Source organism: Pseudorasbora parva, chromosome 10 (genome assembly GCF_024679245.1).
Source record: "Pseudorasbora parva isolate DD20220531a chromosome 10, ASM2467924v1, whole genome shotgun sequence".
Taxonomy (NCBI): domain Eukaryota; kingdom Metazoa; phylum Chordata; class Actinopteri; order Cypriniformes; family Gobionidae; genus Pseudorasbora; species Pseudorasbora parva.
In genome coordinates, this window is record NC_090181.1 from 33,254,019 (window position 1) to 33,281,895 (window position 27,877).

General features: G+C 38.1%; 1 protein-coding gene and 1 long non-coding RNA gene across 7 annotated transcripts in view; one reads left to right on the forward strand and one right to left on the reverse strand.

The window, feature by feature from the left end:
• Nucleotides 1-27,877, reverse strand: part of mapkbp1 (mitogen-activated protein kinase binding protein 1) — an 81,367-nt gene that overhangs the window by 27,723 nt on the left and 25,767 nt on the right. For 5 of the 6 annotated variants that reach the window (XM_067455922.1, XM_067455923.1, XM_067455925.1 and 2 more), the window contains exons 3-11: nucleotides 25,341-25,403; nucleotides 24,343-24,400; nucleotides 11,994-12,164; nucleotides 11,616-11,753; nucleotides 11,215-11,397; nucleotides 7,930-7,947; nucleotides 5,536-5,696; nucleotides 2,745-2,934; nucleotides 1,079-1,216 (exon numbers count right to left, since the gene is read on the reverse strand). In XM_067455922.1, the coding sequence (XP_067312023.1) occupies nucleotides 1,079-1,216; nucleotides 2,745-2,934; nucleotides 5,536-5,696; nucleotides 7,930-7,947; nucleotides 11,215-11,397; nucleotides 11,616-11,753; nucleotides 11,994-12,164; nucleotides 24,343-24,400; nucleotides 25,341-25,403 (1,120 nt within the window). The remainder of the gene's footprint in view (nucleotides 1-1,078; nucleotides 1,217-2,744; nucleotides 2,935-5,535; nucleotides 5,697-7,929; nucleotides 7,948-11,214; nucleotides 11,398-11,615; nucleotides 11,754-11,993; nucleotides 12,165-24,342; nucleotides 24,401-25,340; nucleotides 25,404-27,877) is intronic. The other variant, XM_067455921.1, reaches the window with a different exon arrangement.
• LOC137090715 (uncharacterized) lies at nucleotides 19,137-20,858 on the forward strand. Its single transcript, XR_010907951.1, has 3 exons — nucleotides 19,137-19,358; nucleotides 20,135-20,196; nucleotides 20,291-20,858. It is a non-coding gene; the product is annotated as an uncharacterized lncRNA (long non-coding RNA).

Genomic DNA, 27,877 nt, shown 5'->3' on the forward strand with positions numbered 1-27,877 from the left:
TTTATAACGCACCTTTCATTCCGAAGAATCTCATATATTAATGCTCGTCTTGCAATAGCTCTGCAGTGCCCCACGCATTACGTAATCACGTTGGAAAGGTCATAGATGTGTAGGTCAAAAACCTCAAGAACATCAAATTTTATCCTCCAACTTCAAAATTGTCTGACATCGTTGTTTCAGTACTTCCGCCTACGTCACATGTGACCTTTCCAACATTATATGGGTGGTGAATCGCAGAACTAGTGGAAGATAAGCATTTGTGGTTAAAAAGTATATCATTTTTAAATATATTTTTGTTTTAGAGAATATCCGATCGTTTCACTAGATAAGACCTTTATTACTCGGCTGGGATCGTGTAGAGGTCTTTGAAGCTGCATTAAAACTGCATTTGGACCTTCAACCCATTGGTTCCCGTTAAAGTCCACTATATAGAACAAAATCCTGGAATGTTTTCCTCAAAAACCTAAATTTCTTTTGGACTGAAGAAACAAAGACAAAGAAACATAAACAAAATGAACAGGAAATTTTAATTATGACGTGAACTAATCCTTTAAGTTTAGGTATTAGGTAGGATTAAGCGATATATATTATGGTTATGCAGAACAAGGCATTAATATGTGCTTTATAAATACTAAAAAACAGCCAATATGCTATAATATGCATGCTAATAAACAGATTTTGTTATCCAATGTAATTATATTCATACATTTGAAGTTTGGATTAAATGTCTAAATGACTTCTGCGGCATTAGTGGATGACAGTAGCAATAGTTTGCATCAGTTCACAGTAGCAACCTAAGTATGATGCTTGTTTTTTCCATAAAAATACACTACATGTCAAAAGTTTGGGGATGATTTGGTGCTCAGGAAACATTTCTTATTATTATTACCATCAATATTCAAAACAGTTTTGCTGCTTAATATCTTGTGGAAACCTGTGTAACATTATACATTATGAATGTCGTTACTGTCACTTTTAATCAGTTTAATGTTTCTGAGCTGAATATAAGTATTAGTGTTAAAAACATCTAAAAGACACTCCAGGTTAGATTTGCTTCAAGTCTTCAAGTCAAACTCACGTTGCTGATGACGTTTCGGCTGAGGGTGGTGTTCTGAGCGTCTATGTTCCATAAACGGATCGTATTGTCAGAAGAACAGCTGAGGAACGATCCGGGACACAAACGTGGCTGCTCTCCATCCCTCATCTCAGGGTAGACCTGCAGAACAAAGGTGATGTGATTCAACCAGACAAAAAAGCATTACAATCACACAAACTCATACATTCTGCTGTACAATCAAATGCAGGTGTGTTTACTCTAGTGTGGCATTCAAAAATCAAACCAGAAGGATTTTGCACTGGGCGTGATCACAGATCTTCTTTTATGCATTCAGAGAAAATCCTTCTAAATGACACACAAGAACTATACAGTACTTTATAGAATAAGGATGACAGTCATTTGCTTAACAACTTAACATGTATTTAATGATTCTATTATATAAGGCATTTTGCTCCATATTCTGAATATAGACATGGCTGAAGCTGTCTGTCTTTAGCTGACTGACACTATATTCACAATGTTTCTTATTGACTGAATATTCAGGCCTGTACTTGTAGACAAATTTCAGGAAGTTTGATGAGGTCACAAAATGCCAGACAACTAAAGAAAGACACAACACCATCCAAAATGGGAAGTCACTGTCAAGAATCCTGTGATCCGATATGAGCATACATTCCATGGCAAAACCTGAAAATACAGTATATCCTGTATGTCGACAAATCCCTCAGGTTTTTAAAACGTGTAGCCTGTCACAACGAAGTAAAACATATTAAAACACCTTTCATCTGGTTCCAGAAGAGCAAACACATTCCTGACTGGATTACACGTATAAAACAAGGTACAACAGTTACAGACTAGGCTGAAATCTACAGCGGGTGGGTCTTTATTAATATAATAACCCTGTATAGAGTTCACATCAAGCCACACAAAAATAACACAAAAACATGAGGCTCAAATACAAAAGACCTGCCTCAAATTATTTCAGCAGCCAAAATGTCAACATGCAACACAATGAAAGAGGAAAAAACCCCAGACAAAAACATGTTACCACACACTCAGAAGTCTAGATACACTTTTTCTCATAATCTTAAAAGCCTCTTGAGCTAATTCTTATACATAATTTGCCTAATTACTTTTGTAGGTAAATGTAAATTGCGCCAATATATGAATAGTTTAGATATATTTTGTATTTGTCTTTTATACATGATTTCATTATTTTTTTTTTTACATTTTAATTTGTATATTTTCATTCATTTCAAATAATTCATTTATTTTGTTTTAATATTTCACTTTATATTTTTTTTATTTTATTTTGTATTTCTTATTTTAAATTGATTAAATTTTATTCACCAGATCAGCACTGGCTTTAGGTCACAGCCTTGCATGAATTTGCATGAAATGTTTGTCTTATTTCTCACCTCCATGCTCCATGTGCATAATGAATGGTAGAGGGCTGAGTAATATACATTTTATTTTATATTTCATTTATTTAAAATGTTGTTTTACATTTTTATAGTGTATTATATATATATATATATATATATATATATATATATATATATATATATATATATATATATATATATATACACACACTTTTATTTTAATGTATATATTATTTTACAATTTATTTTAAAATTTATTTTATTTCGGTGGCAACATTGCATGAATATAGCTTATTCCTCACCTCCACGCTCCATACACATGACGAATGGTAGAGGGCCGAGTAAACCTTGCCCACTTTACGAAGATCACGTACATCCCACACATACAGACTGTGATCATTGTAGACGCAGGACAGCCAGCGGTTTGTGGGGTCATAGTGCACGGCCACCGCGTCGGGATAGCGGACGTTTTCCTTGTAGGCGAAGAGGTGGCTGTGGAGAGATCATGATGGATTAGTGGGACAGTAAAGACAGCTGTACTGCAAGGTCACAGAAGGTCTTCTGGAAGAGTCACGAGAACATTTTTCCAAACAGAACCCGCACTTAGACCACTGCTATTTACTGCCAATTAAAGAGACAGAAAGAATAACTGTGTGCATTCTGGGAGTGGTGTCTCTGCTGGAATGCTGGAATTCATGATTTATACCCATCAATCTATGAAACGTTTTCAAAGTGTTGGACTCACACACACACACACACACACACACACACACACACACACACACACACACACACACACACACACACACACACACACACACACACTAACATAACACAAATAAGACCGAAACCTTAGAAAACAACAAATAACACAGACACATCTAAGTGTCTTAAAAATCTTCCTGAACAATATAATTGAGGTCAACAGTCATGTCTCAGCCTTGCAGCAGTGTCTGTGCATATTTATGAGTGGTGGACTAAGAGGTCTTGTGTGTTTGACAGTTTGGAGGGAAAGCAGGGAATGCTAAACAGATGTCAATGGCTAAGCTGTTTCATCTAGACTATGAATCCACTCTGAATCTTAAAACAGACTGAGATTTCAGGATGGGTTCAGGGTATTTGCATATGTATGATGCTATACACCAGACAGCAGCTCATCCAGTAGAACAATCTCTGGAGATTTCCAAGTGAAAATATTCATCCTACCGTTTGACTTTTGACAAAGGGATTTTAAGCAGTTATATCCCTGATTCTCAGTAATCAAAAAATAAGTATTTTGGTGGTTTCAGTGATATTAGATGTTAATACCATTATACACTGATGAGCCAAAACATTATAACCAATCAAAGGTGAAGTGAATACTGCTGATCGTCTCCTAACAAGGACACATATTATATCTGGGTATTGGATGGTAAGCAAGCATTCCCGTAATCAACGTGTTGGATGCGGGAGAAATGGAATCTGAGCGACTTTGACAAGGGCCAAATTGTTATGGCAAGGCGATTGGGTCAGGGTATCTCTGAAACTGCAAGGCATGTGGGTTGCTACAGGTCAGCAATGGTGAGAATTTACCAACAGTGGTCCGAGGACAAACCAAAAATGGTGACAGGATGTTGGCCGTCCACGGCTCTTCGATGCATGAGAGTAATGAAGACTTGCCCGTCTGGTTTGAGCCAACAGAAGGTCTACTTTGGCACGTCACAACATTTTTGTGATGTTATGGGAGGAATATGTCACAACACACTCTGCTGTGTATGGGGCTGAGTAGCTGCAGACTAATCACAGGGCTTAGGATGACCCCTGTCTACTGCAAGAGAGCGCCTACAGTGGGGCATGTGCGTGTCGGAACTGGACCTTGGAGCAGTGGAAGAACGTGGTCTGAGTCTCTTTTTCTTTTATATCACATGGACGACCACATAACGCGTGTGTTCCGTTTACCTGGGGAAATTATGATTCCTCGGTCCGACCAGTCAGAAGGACATTAATGTGACCCGTTCAACCAACATAAACATTTTTGTAGACCAGGTAAACCCCTTCAAGACAATGATGTTCCTTGGTGGAAGTGGCCTCTTTCAGCAGGATAATGCACCCTGCCACACAGCTAGTTCAGGAATGGATTGAGGAATACGATGAAGAGCTCAAGGTGTTGCTCTGGCATTCAAATCTTAGACCGTAAAAAAAATATGGACAACTCGACATCATCCGTTTCCACTTGCCAGAGTTGAAGCTTTCAGACAGCCTGACATCTTGGGACCGAGTCTGCGCAGTAGCGATTTCGGGATCGGAGTTGTGCAGTAGAGAGCAGGAAGTAGAGCCAGAAGTACAGTCGCGATATCAAAAGCCCGCCCACACTCTCGCAGATGCAGAACAATTAATTATGTTGGTGTGAAATAAACAGTTATGGAAATGTAGAAATTAAAGCTAAAGCTCCAATCTGCTCCCAAAAATCCTGAAAAATGTCCGTTAGTGCCTCAGTGACAACTTCACTCAGAGAAGCCGTCGATCTCAGCTGTCAATCATGACGTCACACCCCCTGTTTTTATAGCATCAGATAACTAACTAAAACTAAACGAACACTTGAAAGGAAATCATCGTGATGATACCTGCCTTCAATGACATAAACTAACTTTGGGGGAAAATATTTGAAGTGTAATTTAATTGTTTTGTTTGCCTCGCGTCCGTTAGAAAACACAGAGGGGCGACTATACTGGGACCGGTCACCGGGGGCGATCGAGGCGCGAAAGCTTCAGTTTCTGAGAGGGGGCACAGCAGGCTTGCTTCAAATTCACCACATCTCAATTCAATTGAGCATCTGTTGGATGTGCTGGAACAAAGAGTTCAATCCATGGTGGCTCCAACCTAAGGGACTTGAAGGATCTGCTGCTAATGTGTTGGTGGCAGATACCGCAGGACACCTTCAGGGGTGCCTCAGGCAGGTCGGCACTGTTTTGACGGTACATGGAGGACCAACAGCATATAGGCAGCCGCAGGTGGTCATAATGTGTGGGCTTACTATACTTGCTTATTTGCAAATACATTGATAATAATGAGACTTACTTTTAGATTTTGACTCACTAATGTGGCTCATCTTACCTGGCCTCAGTAACAGAGGAGATGTCTGTGCCCAGGCTGTGAGGGTGAGGAAGCGTACAGATAAAGTGCAGGTCAATGGGGCTGAACGCTCTCACAGTGCCATCAGCACAACCACAGAAGATCATATCCTCACTGACGGACAGAGACGTGGCCATACTAGTCTGAGAGAGAGAGAGAGAGAGAGAGAGAGAGAGAGAGAGAGAGAGAGAGAGAGAGAGAGAGAGAGAGAGAGAGAGAGAGAGAGAGAGAGAGAGAGAGAGAGAGAGAGAGAGAGAGAGAGAGAGAGAGAGAGAGAGAGAGAGAGAGAGAGAGAGAGAGAGAGAGAGAGAGAGAGAGAGAGAGAGAGAGAGAGAGAGAGAGAGAGAGAGAGAGAGAGAGAGAGAAAGGGAAAAAAGATTTGAACAACTGTGAAATCCCAGTTAAGCAAGTCATCACTGGGCCAAGTTCTTTTTTTTTTAAAATACATTTTTTGGATATATGTATTAGTATTATTTATATTTGTAACAATATTATTATTATTATTATTATTAACATACATTAGTGGAATTCTACATTTAAAATAGTACAAATTATAAAATTTATATATTAATAATATTTACATTTTCTTATTTTATTTATAAAACACAGAAGGTGAAATCCTTCAAGTGCAATTCTAGTATTAATAAAAATATCAAACATGCAATGGGTGACGAAATGCTGAAAATGTGTGAAAAAATCAGCAGAAATGATAACATTTTATCAAAGCTCAAAATTATTTGACTATCCAAAGGCATTTTTGCCATGTGGGCCAAGTTGCTACCAAGTATGTTGGGTGAATTCTAACATGGGGAAAAAAATGAGCGCTCTGTGCATTAAATTGAGATGTCTCATTAAGTTCACTGATAATTGCAAGGAAAATGCACATTGCAGAGTCCACAAATAAAAGCTGATGAGATAAAGAGACAACGGAGACAGTAAAGAGATTAAATGCAAAAAAAGTGTGAGAAGGGTAAAAGCGGGAAGCTCATTTGAGTGCGTCAGATGTTCCTGATGAGAGAACTCTAATATGGGATTGTAAGAGCCTCATTACTGCCATCTAATTTAATTTACAGAGATAAGGTATGGACAGGGGAGAGTATTGCTAAATAAGCTTTACGTTGAGAGACCAAAGTTCATTTTTAGATAATCAAGTTAAAACTCTGGTTCTTGTAGTTGATAAACTGCTAGACAGAGAGGCTTTTGTATCCTCTACATCCTCCCTGTATCCCTTTCTTTCTGGCACTCTTCTGGCTCTTTCTTGTTTCTCAGTGCAGTGGGCACAAGGGTTGCCACAAAAGCAGAATTGTGCAGTACCCACCTGCTCTCACCATGACCCACTTTGGCAGTCTGAGAGGAGTCAAATCGAGATCTCATTTCAGCTCTAAATCATGTGTTCAAGTTCACAACACGATTGCCTAGTTGTCATGGTCTTCTGAAACACCAATTAGCCTCTTTTTCTCTTTCGTGTGATACAATAAACCTTTTATTTCATTTTTTTTTTCATTCTTTTATTTATAGTCATTATTACTTGATCTGGTGTTGTTTCATTTTAAGTAATATAAGCAGTAAATTAAAACAATTCAATTATTTAAATTAAATATATCATGTTGGTTTACCCTTTCAAAATAGTTAATTAATTAATACTAATGATTCATAATTAATTGGAAGAAAAAAAAACAATTTCAATGAAAAATACATAATTATAAAATTAATAATGAAATAACAATATAGAAAAAAAATACAGTAGTGGCCAATGTGATGTCTAGCCTACGAAAATTGACATCGTCACCCTTGTATTTAATATTATTAAAAATGTGTTAATTTAATTAAGTAAATTGTTTTATTTGTGATAATGCAATAAAGCATATCAAATTAAGCGGACATAATTTTTTGGCAAGGCTGTCATACAAAGAAATTATGAAAATATGCAAAAACGAGAGTGAACCAACAAAATATTATTAACGGATTATATTATAGTCGATTTAAAATAAAAACTGTAGCTGTAAATAACTGTCAGATAAATACTTTAAGCAATATTTTCATATATTGATTTTGAACCATCCTATTTTTATGGCTTAATCAAACATGAAGGGTCACTAAAAACAAATATCCCCTCTGGACATCACTTTTGACCACTGTGTGTTGAAATGAAATATTAAAAAAAATAGCAAATGATTCTGTGTGGATCTGGTCATACATAATGTGAAATGCTTTGTCTGAGATTAAAGTGATAACTGGCAAGTGAAGACAATGGAGTCAAACATCCAATGTACAGGTGAGCATGCCTGACAGCAGCACTGTGACATGTCGTTCAATGAGTTTTACAATGACACATGACAACTGAACCCGGAGTTCAGGCACTGATGCGAAACTTACTGCGAAACTGTCATTTTTCTGGACAGTGTGAGAGAAGAAGCAGAACAGACTAATATTAGTGGACAGCAGCAGCAGAAGTGTTAATTAACACACTCATCTTAACAGCAGAGAGCTTAGAAAAACCAAGGGATTTGATATCAGAGAAAGAAAACAGTGGATAAAACCAAACACACAGACAACGAAGCTTAAACAAAATTCAACTACAAATTGAGAGTTAAAAAATGTGATGACTAAGTCTAAGGGGCCATTTACACGACACCATTTTCAACTAAAAACAGAAAACTTTTTATGCGCTTTGGCCGTTCATTTAATCGAGAACTGCATTTTGGGAGCCTGAAAACGCAAACTTTTAAAAACGGGTTTCAAAGTAAAATTTGTCAACTATAACGTTATTGTCTCCATGTAAACTACAAAAATGTGAATTTGTGAAAATGGTGCACATGCGTATTATGTGTGCAGTCTATAGACAGGTAGTGTTTCTTTACAAAGTGACATCGCCATCTACTGGCCTGGCATGAATAATACAGCATTTGTAATCATTTTCCTGGATCCGTGTGAACAGGGATCGTTTTGACAATGTTGTCATCTGTACGTGAAAAACGTGAAGGGAAAAACGTTTCCATTTTTGGTACATCGTTGTCGTGTAAACATACCCTACAAATTTTCACAAACACATTATTTAAAAGAATAGAGCTCAACAGTGACTAGGGATGGGACGATACACTTAAACTCACGATACGATTCACCTCGATATGCCAGGGTTACGATACGATACGTCACGATACGATATCAAAATTTTTTTTTTTTTCTTTCCTAATCTGTGATTGTTTTTTTTACCACCTAAGTAATGTACTTGTAAATGTATCTTAAATTAAGTTTAAATTAAGTTTTTAATACTCTAATCAACATAGGTATGGACAAATATGCATGCTTTATGCAAATGTACATTTATTATTAGTGAAACCATACTTATTCAATAATAATTAATACAGCATGAAGACTAGACATATCAAAGGTCAAAAATATGTTTATCTAAGTAATTATTCATGTCTCTTAAGCCTAAACTTAAAAATAATGAGTAAGTAATGATTTCTCTCATTTTAACAATATAAAGGGAGTTTTTACACTGGCAGTTTAATTCAGAACAGGGCAAAGTTCGTATGAAAAATTGTTAATGTGTACCAGTGAGCGAACCAGAACCACACCATACCTGGAGGAGGTCCATATTACACGAGTAGGAATATAGTGCGGCCCCTTTAAGAGATCCGCATTCCCTTTTGAACTGCCGGTATTCTATTTTGCGTGTGCGCGCCGAACTGGGCCGTGATTCACGTGGACAGTGTGAAGAACACGGACGACTCGGGAGCGCGCTTGTTCAGGAAAGTAACCTGTGTAACGTTATTCGTTTTAGCCGATTGTACTGTATTTAGCTCAATAAAACACGTGTACTGTAAGCGGGGTGATGGTGTTAATGATTTACCTCAGACATGAGCGAGAGTGAGCTGCAGTGCATCGCGCTCAGACTGCAGAGAATGTGCTCAGTGAAAAAACGCCCCTTTCTTTCTGGAGTCTAATAAAAGTTAAACAGAAAATATGGTAGTTTATGTAGGCAATAACTGCATTTTTGGTTTAGAATATTAATGCTAATGTCAACCATTTTCTTTCCCTATTAATGTTTGCTGTTGCATCGCGTCTGACTGCTCTCACTTTTTCCAACTAACATTACGGGCTGCCTCAGATCAAACAGAAAATGCGCGCTGTGTTTTATGTCTGCCCCATACACACACACACACACACACACACACACACATATAATACACTAAATTATTTATATACTACGCAAATCATGCAGCAGTGCCATCTATCTTTATTTCGCGATCCATTTTTTTCGACCTCGATGCGTTTCGTCACGTTTTGTATCGCGACATACAAACGATATTTCGTCCCATCCCTAACAGTGACCTCTCAGAATTATTTTCCTATTCATTATTTTCTATTGGAATTGTATAAAATTCTTCAATAAATAGTGTTGGTACAAACCAGCCTGCAAAATGTTTTTATTTTCAAATAAAAAAAAGCTAACTCTGTCTTTTACATCATAACAATACCACAGTCCATATTATTCAAAAACAATAGGCATGTAGCTAGATGCTATCTAATGTTCACTACAAAACTGTATCCATGGTAACTGTAACTACGTCGCAATGAAATCAAAAATTGCATTCAGATCTGCCTCCCATTAGTTAGGAATGTCCAACTTCCTACGATGCAATCAATATCAAAAAGGACAAAATACAATTTCGGCCAAAAATGTTCTCATTCCAGAAGCCGTTTCACTAGGATATGCATCACAATAGAGGGTATGCACATGACGTCATTGGTGTCCATAGCAGTTGTGGTTACGCCCAATGAGTGGCAAAAACACTGAGCGACAGCATTGCTTTTCAGCACGAATGCCATGAAAAACACAACACATCTAAAACGGGAAACACCTTTGAGATTGAGGTATATTTTTACAGACTGCTAAAAGCTACAGAAAAAAGAAGCAAATGGGTCGCTGCAATTCACAGAAACAACTGGACTCTAGGCAGCAAAATATGGATTTGTAGTTATTATTTTGTGTCAATGTGTAACATTTTGGGATAACATATTGTATTGTTATATATAACTCATTAGTTAAATATTTACCATCTTATATTCTGCATTATTTGAGGTTAAGTAAATACTGACAAAATCTAGGGCTGTTTTAGGGCTGGATGAAATTACAATATGTATATAAAGGCAAATTTGCTTTGTATTTCCTCTGTATTTAAATCAGACTCATAAAACACGATTCCTGGCTGCATGTCAATATCCATGGATCTTTGGTAAGTTGTAAGGAACACTATATGGAGTCTAAACTTTAGTTTAATCTGATAATCGTTTGTTTCACTCCTGTTTTTGCAGTTTCACCAATTAAATCCAGTGACACAGTAGTTCTTTTGCCACTCAGTCTGGCTGAGGGGATGTGTTCTGGTGGAAAAGTGATGCCAATGAATATACCCTCTGTCTATAGGGAAGAAAAGACTATTGCAGCTTGCGATTCATGCTGACTTTAAAATATGAATTTTATTGAGTGTTTCATTATTTTCATTTTAAATAAAGTTAAAAATGAACTCTGTAAGGAAGATTTTGAATGCCATTCTGACTTTCTGAAGCAAACTGCTGAGCTGTATTGGACATACCCACTCGTGCATGTTTGTGACAGACTACAAAAATCAACCAATCAGCATCTTTGTCACTCACCCTGAGCTCCACCCACTTGTCCAGCATTCTTTTGTCGTTGAACTCACAGAGCAGCCCAGAGGAAGTGATGCAGAAGGTACTGCTCGCCTTCCGGCCGTTTCCACAGGCCACATCGCTGAAGGAATTATTCCGCAGCTCTCCAAGAAGACCAGAGCGGCCTGATAACGGTACTGTGGCGTTCACCTGGGAGAGATGACATTTATTACACATTCATTAAAGGCCTGGCCGATATTTAGTACTGTATGAACTGGAGATTATGAGACATTTTCAGATGAGGTCAAGTTTGATGTCTGGACGGTGAGAGTTGGAGACTTTGAGACCGAAAGCCAGTCAGAATGACCAAAAAGAGCTAGATTTGGAAGAGATAAGGCTAGCTGTTGTCTGCCATGTTAGCAAAGTACCTTGGAAGACTTGGTGTGGTCAAGGTACCAGAACTTTACGTGTCTGTTCCCGGCTGTAACGAAGTACGAGCTGTCATCTGAGAAAGACACAGCCATCACTTTACTGGACACCTTGTTGGCAGCAACCACAACATTTTTCTGAAAAGACGAAAATACAAATATTAAATTTATGACAAATTTGATACTATTATTTATGGATTTGTTTTGTGCAACAATCATAAGGGGGGAAAAATTGAGTTTGCCAGATGGAACTACGTTAATACCATTCTTTTATCTTCAGAACAAGCAAATCTAGTTATCCAAACAGCCTATATGATATAATAAACTAAATGAAAGCCATCTTGATTGTTTTATGACTGTATAAATATATCTAGCCACCTTCCAGGCCCAGACGTTGACGATCATGTCGTGCTGGTAACCCACGCTGACGATATATTTACTATTGGGAGAGAAAGCCACACACGCCACGCCATATTTATGCTCCTGCAACTCTGCCACCTGCGTCCTCTCCGCCACATCCCAGACACGCACTGCCGGCATATGACCGCTCTAGAGAGAGAGAACATAATATAAAGGTATGAAGTTTTACTTGTCAGCAAGTATCACTCTACACAAACTCAACACAAAAGCAATTTAATACTTTTTATTCATCAATTTTATTCATTATTTTGATCAAAAGTGACAGTAAGGACATTTATAGTCTTAGATTTCGGTTTCAAATAAATGTTGTTCTTTTGAACTTAAAAAAAAAAAATGTAGCATGGGTTCCACAAAAATGTTAAGAACCACTTTAATGAGTGGCTGGTTTCACAAACAGGGCTTAGATTAAGCCAAGATTAGGCCTTCGTTAGTTTAAATAACTTTTTTAAAATGTGCCTTAGAAAAACATTACTGTTGTGCATCTTAAGAAAAAACAATGGCACTGATATGTTAAGATGCATTTAAGATGCATTTTAGTCCAGGACTTGGCTTATAGGCCCACTGAAGTGCCGTGGAAAGTGGAGCATTATTCAATATGTTGACGTAATTATCACTGAAACAGGAAAACAGGGTGAGACATATTGAGCAGCTCTTAACCAATAGCGATTATATCACAGCTCGACTTAAGCCTTTGAGCTCGGTAAAGCCACAGTTTCCTCCTAATATCTAACAGTTTCCCCTCCACATCGCTTTAAAATACAGCATTTTGTGCAGAAATCAAATGGGTCCGATGTGTTTTCTGGTCTTTGCACAACACTAACATGAAACCAGACACATTTACACTGACATATTTACAAATATTGACACATTCCCTACCCCTAATATAGTGCAGTATGTGCCATTCACTATGCAGAAAATAGTAAATGTGTGAACAAGTGACCAATTTTAGGCAAAGCTTAAGCGTCTCTTTATAGACTAGGGGGCGGGGTGCTTTAGGTTCTAGAGAGCGTTTGATTGGACAGAAAATCGGATGAGAAGCTGAAAGGCTGAGTGACGTCATCAAAATCATTGATCCATATTGGTGGAAGTGAGAGACTGTGATTTGGAATGCGTATCTTCTTAGCGTGAATTGTGTAAAAAAAAAATTGGAGCGCACTAGCTTATAGATAAAAGTAAGGCTAACATATTCATAATAAAAGCCAAAAAAGCCAGACTTTAAGCCTCGTCTGTGAAATTTGGAACAAATAAGAAATGTTTCTTGAGCAGCAAATCAGCTTATTACAATGATTTCTGAAGGATCATGTGACAGCATGATAAATAAAATAAAAGCAGCTGTGGTGAGCATGAGACTTCTTTCATGAGATTAAAGACATTTCCCTGACTTTTCCAGGCCTGGAAAAAAAAAAAAAAACATTCCCTGTTTTCTATGACTGGGAACCTTGGATTTTTATTTTGATGTATTGCAAACATCCATTCAAGATCACCTTACCATTTTGTGCAGTGCTTGTTTGTGCAACACATTAAGAACTTGCTAACAGAGTTGTCGAGACAGGCCAGTTTAGTCCCACCTTACGCAACTCCAATCAAGACAGATCATGCACCGCAAACAAAGAGGAATCAACAAAGAGCCGTCCTGATTAATCTTACACAACATCATTCTTTAATATAAAGTGCTGCCAACATCTGATCAGCACAGAGTGCTGCAGGAGCTTCGCAGTGAGAAGGTGGGGATCAGAGGTCAAACCACAGTTAGCAGACACATGCCGATTTCAGACTGTTCCTGTCTCTTGCTGCAGGCACACTTTCTTTCTCTTCCTCGCTACACGCTCTCCTCCTTGCCCTTTCTTGGCGCTCTTGCTTTCACCTTTTTATGACAGCAGACACGTCTGTGTGCAGGTTGGCATGGTGCCGCCTGTTGTCATGGCAGCCGGTAAGCACAAACTCACATCACTTTGACATGCTGGAGTAAGAAACTCCTTTCTAACGGAAATAAACAATTTTTTTTGCACACACACACATCTCGTTCACTATCTTTGTGAGGACTCTTCATAGACCTAATGGTTTTTATACTGTACAAATTGTATATTCTATCCCCTTACACCAACTCTACCCATCATAGAAAACTTTCTGCATTTTTACATAAAAAAAAACCTTCTGGCTGGTCCCCACAATTAAGGTGATCTCAGGTTTTACTTTCCTTATGGGGACATTTGGTCCCCACAATGTAATATAAAAAAGGACACACACACACACACACACACACACACACACACACACACACACACACACACACACACACACACACACACACACACACACACACACACACACACACACACACACACACACACACACACACACACACAAAATCACCCGTCCACATGATTTAGTGGATTAGAGAAGCAGACAGGATATGTGGTCATGTTCAGCCTTGCGAACAAAGTCCAAACAGCTCTGGTCAGCGTTCACACTACTATTTCCATTCATTAGTGTCCTGCAAGCTGAGCAAAACACTTCATCAAAGCACATTTTTCTTAAGGGATAGTTCACACACACAAGCGTACACGCACACGCGCACACACACACACACAGTGTTAAGTCTGTCATAATTGAACCACCTTCATGTTGTTTCCGGACTTTCTTTCTTCGGTGGATCAAAAAAGATATTTTGAAGAATGTCTAAGTATTTTATAGCCTGAAAAGCCAGACCCACATCAAGATGTTTGGTCTGGAAACTCACCATTGACAGCTCAATCCAAGGGGCGGATAAACGGTTGTCTTTCAAACTCCCTCTGCACGCGATAGGATAGCGCTACACAAACCAGAGCAACGAAGGTGAAACAGAGCTCGCTGACTGATTAAACATTCGCCGTATCCGGTCGGCTAAATTCCGAACACATCTTCCCTTTTTAAGAATGACTTCAGTGCCGTTCTTTGTTCTTTTCTCAGTGAAAAGCTTAACTCCAAGTCTTCCAGAGTCGCGGTCAGAGCTGATTCGAAAGACCGCCGTTCGCCAGTTTCTGTGTTTACTAGAAGCACACAAACGCAACTCGGCCGTCGACATTATGGCCCCGCCCGCCGACTCTATACACGACATGATTGGTCCGGCAAGAGTTTGGCGATTACAGCTCAGAAGTGTATTGATAGTTGCTAGACAATACTCTCAGGCAGATTAGATTTGCTGCTGCTAGGATGTGTCTAGATTTCTAGGCTAAGTGTTTAATGCATAGACTGTAAAAAAAATTAATTCGGTACTTGCACAATGTTATCTGTGCGCACAGTTGCACACACCGTAGTGTGTTCATTTAGAGAGAGGCGTGAACACGTTCTCGTAAACACAGTCAGTTATGTCTCAAGTGAACATAAACAGTTAAGAAAGAAATTAGATGTGTATCATTATATTGGATCAGTGCATTCACTATTAAAGAGACAGCAGCCTATAAATAACTGCTGTTGTCTTTAATGTCACTAATGTTAAAGGTGCACTATGCAACTTTTCGTCCGCTAGAGGGCGCCTATTCAAAACAAAGGCGTAGTTTGATGGCGCCAAGTTTGAGCGCAGTATCTTGGGACATGTGGTCTTCACCTCACAGCCAGTGGAAAATAGGGCACAGGCAGAAATCATGTTCATGGGTGCAGTTATTAACGTTCCTGTAGTGTAAAGCAGAACAGGACTGAGTGTTGTGGAGCTGAGCAAGGCCACTGGAGCGATGGTTGCCAAACACACGGCTCGCGAGCACCGGGGCTTTTATTATGACGGGACGGGACACAGTCGCAGGACACCTACAATATTTCTGCTTTTCCAGTCATGAGTATCATTTTAGATACATTTAAGTGTGTTTAAAATGATGTTATGACATTACTCTGTGCGTTCGCTCGGCACTGATGTCACATGTTCACACTGCTAAGAGAAAAGCGCTTCTGCAGAATAAAACCGAGGGTAACACAGATATGACACAATTGACAGGTGACTCCCTCAAACGCTATGCTGACACGTCCCGGTCCTTAGTTAAAATAGCAATTTTAAATTTACAAATAGTTGGAAACATTTAGGATATTGTAAGTACTCAACTGAACAAAATATATAACACTGGCCTAGTGTTTTTTTTTAATATATTTTACTGCAAAAATAATACAGTGCACATTTAAAGGGTTAGTTTACCCAAAAAATAATAATTCTGTCATTAATTACTTACCCTCATGTCGTTCGACACCATAAGATCTTTGTTTATCTTCGGAACACAAATTAAGATATGTTTGTTGAAATCCGATGGCTCAGAAAGGCCTCCATTGGCAGCAATGACAGTTCCTCGCTCAATTCGTCGTTAAAAAGTACAATCATTATATGAAGATTGTGCACAAATAATGACTTTATTCGACAAGTTCTTGTCTTCCGTTTGGGCCTCTGACATGAACTCACGAAGCACCATGACGCATAAATATGACGTATTATCACGTTGATACGGCCCTTTTACGTGCCCTTATCCGTTTCTCATGGTTCAGGCATCCAGGAAATGTACACTTTATCACCATGTTGAGCACCACACCAAGAGTTCACGTCAGAGGCCCAAGCAGAAGACAAGAACTTGTCGAATAAAGTCATTATTTTGATTTTTTTCCCTTTGCTTCATAAAACTGTTGTAGAACCACTGTAGTGAGATGGGCTTTTAACAACATCTTTAGTAGCTTTTATGGGTCTTGAGAGAGGAAATGACATTGCTGCCAATGGAAGCCTTTCTGAGCCATCGGATTTTAACAAAAGTATCTTCATTTGTGTTCCGAAGATGAACAAACGGGTGTTAAACGAGGGTAAGTAATTAATGACTGAATTTTCATTTTTGGGTCAACTAACCCTTTAATCAAACTACAAAACAGCTTTAACAAAGATTAATCTATAGTAACTTTACACAGTGAACAGTGTTATTTTACATTTAATTATTACATTTCTTTACCTGAAATGAATACTACAGTTAGACTTTCCTTTATTTGTAACTTTGTTATATTGTATGTATCTATGCTTGTAATTACAGGGAGTGCAGAATTATTAGGCAAATGAGTATTTTGACCACATCATCCTCGTTATGCATGTTGTCTTACTCCAAGCTGTATAGGCTGGAAAGCCTACTACCAATTAAGCATATTAGGTGATGTGCATCTCTGTAATGAGAAGGGGTGTGGTCTAATGACATCAACACCCTATATCAGGTGTGCATAATTATTAGGCAACTTCCTTTCCTTTGGCAAAATGGGTCAAAAGGAGGACTTGACAGGCTCAGAAAAGTCAAAAATAGTGAGATATATTGCAGAGGGATGCAGCAGTCTTAAAATAGCCAAGCTTCTGAAGCGTGATCATCAAACAATCAAGCGTTTCATTCAAAATAGTCAACAGGGTCGCAAGAAGCGTGTGGAAAAACCAAGATGCAAAATAACTGCCCGTGAACTGAGAAAAGTCAAGCGTGCAGCTGCCAAGATGCCAGTTGGCCATATTTCAGAGCTGCAACATCACTGGAGTGCCCAAAAGCACAAGGTGTGCAATACTCAGAGACATGGCCAAGGTAAGAAAGGCAGAAAGTCGACCACCACTGAACAAGACACACAAGCTAAAACGTCAAGACTGGGCCAAGAAATATCTCAAGACTGATTTTTCTAAGGTTTTATGGACTGATGAAATGAGAGTGAGTCTTGATGGGCCAGATGGATGGGCCCGTGGCTGGATTGGTAAAGGGCAGAGAGCTCCAGTTCACCTGTTCACCTGATCTGAACCCCATTGAGAACCTGTGGTCCATCATCAAATGTGCGATTTACAAGGAGGGAAAACAGTACACCTCTCTGAACAGTGTCTGGGAGGCTGTGGTTGCTGCTGCACGCAATGTTGATGGTGAACAGATCAAAACACTGACAGAATCCATGGATGGCAGGCTTTTGAGTGTCCTTGCAAAGAAAGGTGGCTATATTGGTCACTGATTTGTTTTTGTTTGGTTTTTGAATGTCAGAAATGTATATTTGTGAATGTTGAGATGTTATATTGGTTTCACTGGTAAAAATAAATAATTGAAATGGGTATAAATTTGTTTTTTGTTAAGTTGCCTAATAATTATGCACAGTAATAGTCACCTGCACACACAGATATCCCCCTAAAATAGCTAAAACTAAAAACTAAAACTTCCAAAAATATTCAGCTTTGATATTAATGAGTTTTTTGTGTTCATTGAGAACATGGTTCACATCCGATATCGATCGGATTCAGCTAATACGTGATCCAGAATCGGAGGCTGAAATAAATTGAACACGAGAAACAGCAGGACGTCCGTCTCTGTGTTATGTACTGTATTTAGTGGCCTGTCAACATTTGTGTGGGTTTACTCGCAGTTTATGAGGACATGATTGGGTTTATGGACTATTGTATGCGACTAAACCTTAGCAGTAGCAAGAAAAACGGTTTTGCACGTCAGAATACTGTAACGTTATACATAGAACAACAATGGAGTAACGTTAGCGCATTTGAATGACAATGTACGCGATCGTATCGTTTACTGATGTTTACTCACGCGACGATAGCCAACGACACAGACATTTGAAGCAGTTTTACTCACCGGCTGCTTCCAAAGCAGGACCGAACCTTTATCGCTGGGACCGCTCCATCAAAAACACACTTCTTTGGTATGATTTGGTGAAGTCCTGACAGCAGTGACCGCGGAAATCTGCGATGTTGTGAAGCTTCCGGTCATTTCTGCGTTCACATCGGTTCAAATGCAGCGCTGCCTTCCCGGAATGCTGTGCTGAAGCGTTGAAGTCGCTCGACGTCACCCATAGGAATAAAGTGGAACGCGGCGCGTCATAAGTTTTCACGGACGACTGGATCTGCAGCTTGAGCGAGTGTTTATGGGCGTGGATTTCCTCTCTCTCGCTCTAGTCACGCACGCGCGCACCCTACCGGGAGAAGAGCCCGTTCGGCCCATACAAGGACCTTCCGCTCTATTAACGTCAAGCCGACCCATACTCGAAAAAAACTCTCCGAAACTTGTGTGAAACCAGAAGGAGTATTTTTGACAAAGAAATACTCCATCAAACATCCAACATTAGTTTTTGAAACTTTGACTACACACTAAAAAACGTTGGGTTATTTTTTGTACCCAACCGTTGGGTTACACATATTGGGTCAATATGTTGGGTTATTTTGCAAAATGTTGGGTTATTTTAACATCGTTAAAGTAATAACCCGGCCGTTGGGTTAAATACGGTTTCCCCAGTGACGGTTCAAATTTTAACCGTCCAGTTACTGCCAACAGAAGACGCTGCTGCAGCCTGATTATGAAATGAAAGGTAAGACATGCCATTTTTTTATGAATACAACTCTTATAACATTATGTATTGTGTACTGAAACGTTGAATATAGTCGAAAACTGAATTTTATTTAAAAAAAATCCCTTTAATGCTCTCTGGAAAAATGAGATAGATTGGAAATAAACTATAGCTATCCCAGTTAGCTCGCTAGCAGTAATAAAGTAAAAACATTATTCTAGTGTACCTATTTAGAAACTTAATACGGTGATACAGAAAGTAAGTAACTAATGCCTAGTCTGAAATCACTATCTAAAGCCGTGCGGAGCATTATCAGCTCGGCCCGTGCAGCGTGAGCTCAGACCCGGTCACACGACACCACAGCAGCGCTGTGAGATCCAGGGGGAAGCGTTTGAATTCGCCGAATATCCAACAGTATAACTTACTACTCTAAATATCTGTTGTGAGATGAATGAGTGCAGATATTCACAACAGCATTGACGCAGAAAACTGAAATATTGTGCTAACAATTTTAACGTTAGTTCACAACAGTTAGAATGTTTTCCAACCCACAAATTACCTAGTTTTACCGTAGTAAGTTAACACAAACTGCAACTATGATAATTTGGCAGAAATGTGGTAGGCCCATATTCATAATGAATGTTGTCATATGAATATATATTATGCATGTTACTATTAAACGTATTACAGGAGTAGCTAAATCATACAACCATAGTACGTTTTCTTATGAAGCTATGACAGTTTTTGCCTTTATTTTAAATATGTTGTACTAAATGTGTTATATACCTGTGTTGTAGACCAATGGATTCATTTGTGAAGCAAAGACTAGAACAGTTGAACCTCTGCCATTTAATTAAAGGTGAGTACGATATTGAAACAAGTTGTACACAATTATTTTTTAAAGACTAGTTTACTTTTCTGGTTATTTTTCGCCCTGCTTCATTCTAATGCAGAGGAAGGATTGGATCTCAGTGGTTCTCGACTCTAGTCCTGGAGTATCACCAATAGTACACAAGTTCGATGTCTTCCTTATCTGACGCACATTTCCGGGTTTGGAGTTTCTACTAACAGGCTGGTAAGTTGAATAACATTAGATTGGCCAATGTGCAGTGCAGGGTCTACTACAGAACCAGGTTATTTGGGAAACAACCAGTTTATTATTATTTTTTCAGTTGTCTTTTCTCATTTTCATACAGTATGTTTTAATTTCAATAAGTTGTTTTGGTTGTGTCTAAGTGCATATGAAATCAGGTCCACACATTTGGTATAGGTGAAAACTGTTTTTTTCTCTTTTTCTGTTAACTTGTCTTTCAAAGATGATCATGGAGAAATTGCCTTTAAAACCCTTCCTGCCATCCTGCCATCCTCGCCATACCTCACAAATGGACAACATGGTGTGACCAACATAGGCTGAAATGAAGAGAAGCTTAATTACATTCACCCATCAGCCTGTAAGTAAAAGCAACACTATCAAATTAGCTTTGATAAAGTGCACTGCTCATATGCATCCATTTATTATTTGCTTTAGTGATTTTGCTTGTTAATAGATTATCCAATAGTTCACCCAAAAAATATCCCATTATGTACTCACCCTCAAGTCATCCTAGGTGTATATGACATTCTTCTTTCAGACGAACACAATCAGTTATTAATAAATGTCCTGACTAATCCAAGCATTATAATGGTCAAAATTTGAAGCCCAAAAAAGTGCATCGATCCATTATGAAAGTAATCCATAAGGCTCCATGAGGTTAATAAGGGCCTTCTGAGGTGAATCGATGGGTTTTTGTAGAAAAATATCCATATTTAAAACTTTATAGACTAAAATAACAAATTTTCGACAGACAGCCTTCCTTATTCAACTTACAAAGAAACTGTAACGCCTCTCGCAAATCAAAACGGTTACGCTACGTCCAACTTAATCGTCTCGACATTTACGTTTTTTTACGCTACGTCCGACGTTATTCTCACAGCAGTTACGCTTTTTTCAGAAGTTGAATACTTAATGCAGTCCATTGGAAGCTAGATATTTTACTTTATAACGCGTTAAATATGGATATTTTTCTTACACAATCCCATCCATTCACTTCAATGGGTTCTTATTAATCTCCGGAAGCACTTTTATAATGGATGGATGCATTTTTGGGCTTCAAATTATGGGCTTCCATTATAAAGCTTTGAAGAGCCAGGATATTTATTAATATAACTCAGATTGTATTTGTCTGAAAGAAGAATGTCATACACACCTAGGTTGGCTTGAGGGTGAGTGAATCATGGAATCATTTTCATTTTTGGGTAAACTAGCTCATGAATTACCCTCGTGTTGTTGTAAGACTTTCGTTGTTCTTTGAAACACAAATGTTAAAGAAATCTGCAAGGTTTCTGTCCCTCCATTGACGACCTACGCAACTACCACTTTAAGACCCAGGACAGACAGCATTAAAGTAATCCATGGGATTCAAGTGGTCTAACCTCAGTTTTATGAAGCGACACGAGTGCTTTTTGCAACAACAACACAAAAAAACAAACAACACAACAACATTTGCTCTCTTTTCAACACAACACGCATGCGTCTAGGGGCTCTCGTGAACATGTGTTGAGATTAATGTTTTGTAAATAAAGTGGTAAATTATGGTTAAGGGATAGAATATACGCTTGTCACTTCATAAAACTGAGGTTGAATTACTGGAGTCACATGGATTACTTTAATGTCTTTACTGCCTTTCTAGGCCTTTCTGTGTTCCGAAGATGAACCAAAGTCTTACGGTTTGAAACAGCATGAGGATTAGTATGTTGATTGGTGAAAAATTAACAGCAGATGTAATGACTAATTAGTGACAATTTCTTTAATTCAGTACAACACTGCTTCATTGCAACTTTGAAGTAATTTAACACTGCTGATGTTGTCACAGTGCAAGCAAACTGAACTTTTTTTTATTCTTTTAAGGTTGGAACTAACATGGTGCATTAGCTAAACAGTGAGACAAGCCAGGATCCACATGACGATGCTTGGGGACAAAGAGACCTCGCTGATTTTTTTCATTTTCACTGTGGAGGCAGTTGAACAGAAGACCTTATTTCAAGCACTGGCTGTATGTTTCAGATTTTTTATTTATTTATGACATGAACTATCCAAAGACCTCTGCCCCATTTGGGAGATTTTGTAGCATGCAAACTTGAATATATATTTTGCTGCCTCATTAAAAACTTTGATCATCATAATTTGTATTTGTTTTGCTACATATGTTCACAACACATCAAGGCATACAGTGTACAATGTAGATTTTTTAAATAAAGTTGTTTATTTCTGGAAGACTTTAATATTATGAATTTGTGTATTCTGTCCATATTTGTATAGGTTTTTAATTTAATATTTGTTGTGTTCATTTTTAATTTTTGTTTTGTATATACACCTTTTATGTATGTTTACCTTATGTACATTTTTGTGTATTATGTGTGCTGTGTATTTTGAATTTAATATTTACACATTTATGTATATTTACAATAAATATTTACTCCCCAATATTTAGTTTGACATTTACAATATATATTTTAAAGCACATTTATTGTTTTATACAAATAAAAAATCTGTATTTGAAAACAATGGGTATTTTATTTATTAAAATAATGGCATGAATAAAAATAAAAATTTAACTCAACTGTTGGGTTACTTTTAACCCAACTGTTTTTTAACCCAATGCATTGGGTTAAAATAACCCAACGTTGGGTAGGTGCTATATCAACCCACAGTTGGGTTACGTGTTGGGTTATTTTTAACCCAACATTTTTAAGTGAGTATGTTTAGGATGGGAATCCAAGTCTTTAACAGTGTAAAAAGCTCAGTATGCATGAAACAGCATTTCACCCCCCCCCCCCCCTTTAATAGTGTTTAAACTTTATTACTTGCTGATCCGAAAATGTATCCGATCCGTGATTCAAAAAACATAATATGATCCGAACCATGAGTTCTGTGATCCGTTAAACCACTAGTTTCCATAATTGTTTCAAAGGCCTGGAAATCCACACTTTTCAAATGCCCTAAATATTTCCAGGATAACAGGAACCCTGTAACACTCAATTAAAATGTAATAACTTTTTCTAACATCTTTTTCTATGCTTATAAAGGGGAAAATAATAATACAATTCTCAATAATATCAATGCAGTTCAAATGATCCAATTAAATCCAAATAGATAAAAATCCACTTCTAAATGTTTTACTGATAATATTTTGTTTAGATCAGGGGTTTTCAAATCATTCCTGGAGCCTCCCCAGCACTGCACATTTTGGATGTCTCCCTTATTAGTGTCTTATTTAACACAGCTGTATTAACTCATCAGCTGATTAGTTTAGTACTCCATGAGCTGAGCTGGGTGTGTCCAATAAGGGAGATATCCAAAATGTGCAGTGCTGGGGAGGCTCCAGGAATGGTTTTGAAAACCCCTGGTTTAGATTACATATGTTAAAGGTGTAGCCAATTACATTTCATGTTGTCTTTAAAGCAAAAAAGTTAAAAAGTACGTTTTTATACTTTTTAGTGCTTGGTGTTATTTTTATGCTCTTCTTTTTTTTTTTTTTTTTTGCTGATATTTTTTGCTTCAACTGTTTTATTCTGAAGGCTGTAATACTTTGCATCTGTGTTTTATTTCAAGCTGGAGATATCTTGCATGCTTTTGCATGATTTATACATTGCAGTCAAAGCAATAAATCCCTCCTAATCCAAACGTTAGTGCTGCAGAGTTGCAGAAGGGAAGCAATAGTCATCACATTTATCTGTACTTGACTCCACTGTGACAACAGACAAATGACAACGATAGTTAGTCACTGCTCACAGCGATTGCAGCACACCAAACACTTCACAGGCCTGAAGGTTCAAGATACAGAACTTTATTTTCATACAGCCTGGCTATATCAGATTTATCCAAGTATGAGATACTGCTCCAGAGCTCCTGACTTCCTACTAGATCATGTGATGTAAGCACAAAGCACAGATATCGAATACTCACCTCGCCTGTGACCACATATTTGCCATCAGGAGAGAAGGAGAGCGTAGTGATGGTCTTCCTGTGAAATGAGAGAGTGGAAGGAAGTATTTAAGACAGTGCTGAAGTGCATGTATCCTGCTAATTCAGAGACTTCCTTTCTGTCTGTTCACCTATTGCTTATCACTATTGTACATCTGAGCAAACCAATCAAACTTACACTACAACATTGCTCAACCATGAGCAAAGAGTTTAGGACAGGAATATCTGTTTGTTCAACCAATGGCAGATGGGGTGGTGGTCATTATTTTAAAGTCCCAATGAAATCAAAATGGACAATTGTCATGGTTTTTATGGAATACTAAAGTATTTATTATAAATGATTTATCAATGCACATTATTTAAATAAAAAGTCATGAATTATTAATCAAAATAACTTGCAGCATCCTCTTTTTTTTCCTCTGATGATGCGTTCACTGGCTCGAGGGCGGAGCAACCTGTCACTAACATGAGATTGACCAATAGCAAACCACAACCATCCAATCAATTTCCCATTGACAAAAATCAATATCTTCCCTGTTTTTTTGTCTTGTTTGAGAAGGCATTTCACTTGGATATATGTCAAAATAGGAAAAGAAAAGACTATTGTAACTTCCATTTCATTTAAACTTAGCCGTTTCCACAGAACACGTTTTCCATTCCTCTGTGCTACTTTTCCATAGTTTTTGTTTTTTAATTGTAAAGATGCTCATGTCTTTTGCGGCATCTCGCTCATGACATGATGTTCTAAATACAAAGTTCAAAGTTTTAAAAAGGCATCTCTTTCAGGTGAATGAAAAGACCTTGCTTTCACCTGACCTGCATCTTGCGGTTTTTGCTGTTCTGTGTGAACTGGCGCTTTAAGTATAAAAGTGCTTAAATAGACATCACTGAATTAATGTCCTAGTACACTCGTGGAGCTAGTGAGCCATAAAAGGTGACATTTAACCATGTGCTTGGTTGCAAAAGTATGAAAACCTCACCTGGAGCTATTGAGGATATGATGTTGTTTGTTTTTCTTAGGGTTCAGTAGCACCACTACGCACCTATAAAACGACAAAAAAAGGGTCAAACAGTCATTAAATTACACATTCCAATCTAAAACAACATATTAAACTTTTATTTTCTAAATATATTTATTGCCATTTGTGTGAACATTAAAACAATAAAATAAACAAAGTCAATAAATAATAATAATAATATTAATGAAAATAATAAACACAATACAGGACATTTTGAAAAAAAAACTAAAACATACAATTAAATAAGTAAAACATACATTTTGTTACATCACAGTTCACAGCCTTTTATTGTGTAATTTAACTTTGCTACTTTGACAGAGTTATTAGTTGTTTTGCTGGAATACAGGAACTGCATTACACACTGCATGTCCTATACAGAAGAGGTGGGTCATATTGAACATTTTACTATGGTAACTGACATCCACTCCAGAGTATTACTTATTTAACACTTGTTTAACATTACATGTTGATCTGAATAAACAGGGTATAACTTTGGTGTATACGAAAGGAAGCTATATGGGCAGCTGTATTTGGTGCGAAAGATATAAATCATAATGTGAGTTTGTGAAAATTGCAATCAGGTACTAGAAAAAGAGAATTTCTAATTTATTTAGGATGCATTTGTGTGAGCATATAAATATATATAGTTTTTTCTACTACCTAAATTCAGAAAAAAAAGTGCACAATAAGACTAGTTTGAACATGATTATATCTGACAAATATTTACGAGCCGAAATGTAACAATCATTGCATCATATATGCCTGTTAAAGGAATAATTCACCCAGAAATTAAAATTGGGTCATCATGTACTCACCCTTATGAAGTTATTCCAAAACTGTATGAATTTTTTTCTTCTGTTAAACAAAAAATTATATATTTTAAAGAATGTTGATAACCAGAGAGGTAGCTATTGACTTCCATAGTAGGGAAAAAATATCATAGAAGTCAGTGGCTAGGTCAACTGTCTGGTTATCAACAACTTGAGGCTGAGTAAATGATGATCATTTTTAATTTTTTGGTGACTTATCACCCAGAGCAGTTATCATAACAGTACCATAGCATTCTTTGAAGTACTTTTGAGTTCTATGTATTGTACATATTAATGTTTTTGGTAAACATTCAGTAGAAGTATGCTATATATCAAAGTATCATGGTATTCCCATCTGATGTAAGTGTACTATGGTACTTAGTACAGTATCTATTGTGATTTTGGTGGTTTTGTGTTGTATGTGCGTTGTTTGAGCTTATCCAGTCTTTTTTTCTCCAAAATAGAAAGAACAATATTAATCCTTTTCAAAGAATGAAAAATAAACACAAGCCTTTTGAAAAACTTTTAAATGGAAGTACAGTAGAGCTGGTCCTATAAAGACTGAGACAATGTCAGGTTGAGGAAATGACCTGCAGTATTGCCGACAGAAAAGGAAGGCGGTGAGACAAACAGAACACAAAGAAAATACGTCAGTGACCAATGCAGAAACTATAATTTTTGGGAAATAGAAACACTTTTATAATGCTATGCTAGCAAAATGCAGGTCTGCAGTACACTCAAAAAAAGTAGTACACACATGTAAAAAACTGCAAAGACACAATCTTTGTCACGGTTCATGAATTCACCTGTTCGCCCTGCACTGTGTTATGTGGTACGTGAGTGTTGGTGCATGTGTGTGTGGTGGTGGGCGTGGCAGCTGATTATTTCCCCGCTGATTACAGCACCAGCTGCCACTTGTTTCCTGGGTCTACTTATACCCATTGTCTAGCGTCTTGTGTTTGTCAGATCGTTGTTTTCGTTCCCTGTGTTGGTGTGTGTGGTTGTGTTTGGCATTCTCTCTCTCTCTCCAGCAGGATTGTTGACTTTGCCTGAGTTTGGACTTTGCTTGTTTGTCTCGGAGGATCGCTCTGCTTGCTTTCCAGAGGATCGCTCTTTTCTGCCCTCGAGGATTTTCCTGGCAGATCTCTGACCCGCTCTGCCCTCTGTGGATCTTGCCTTCCCCTCTGCTGAGGGTTCGCCACACACACTCAGGACATCGACTCACACACATAGGACATCGTCACACACGGGATTCGTCACTCTGCAGCGTCCTTCACTCACCATTGCACGGACCCGGGATCGGGTCTGCCCATTGGGATCCTGCGCTACCAGTGCTGACGTCACCATCACCCCATCGAACTCTGACTCTCTTTCTTCTTGCATTGTTATAATAAACGAGTTTGCACTTGCTTTTGAATCCTCTGCCTTTATTCCCGTGACAGAACGATCTGACCAAGCATGGATTCAGCGAGTGCACCAGGATTATCTGAATTCATTTCCCGATGCGTCACCCGCATGGATCAACAGGAGGAGCAGATGGCCGCGACTGGTCGGGCTATTCAAGCATTGGTAGCGCAGGTGTCCGGGCTCACCCAACAACTACAACAATCACACATGCCCGCTGCGCCACCCACGCCGCCTACTCCCCCCACTCCATCCTCCGGGGAACGACCCCGCGAACCACGACTA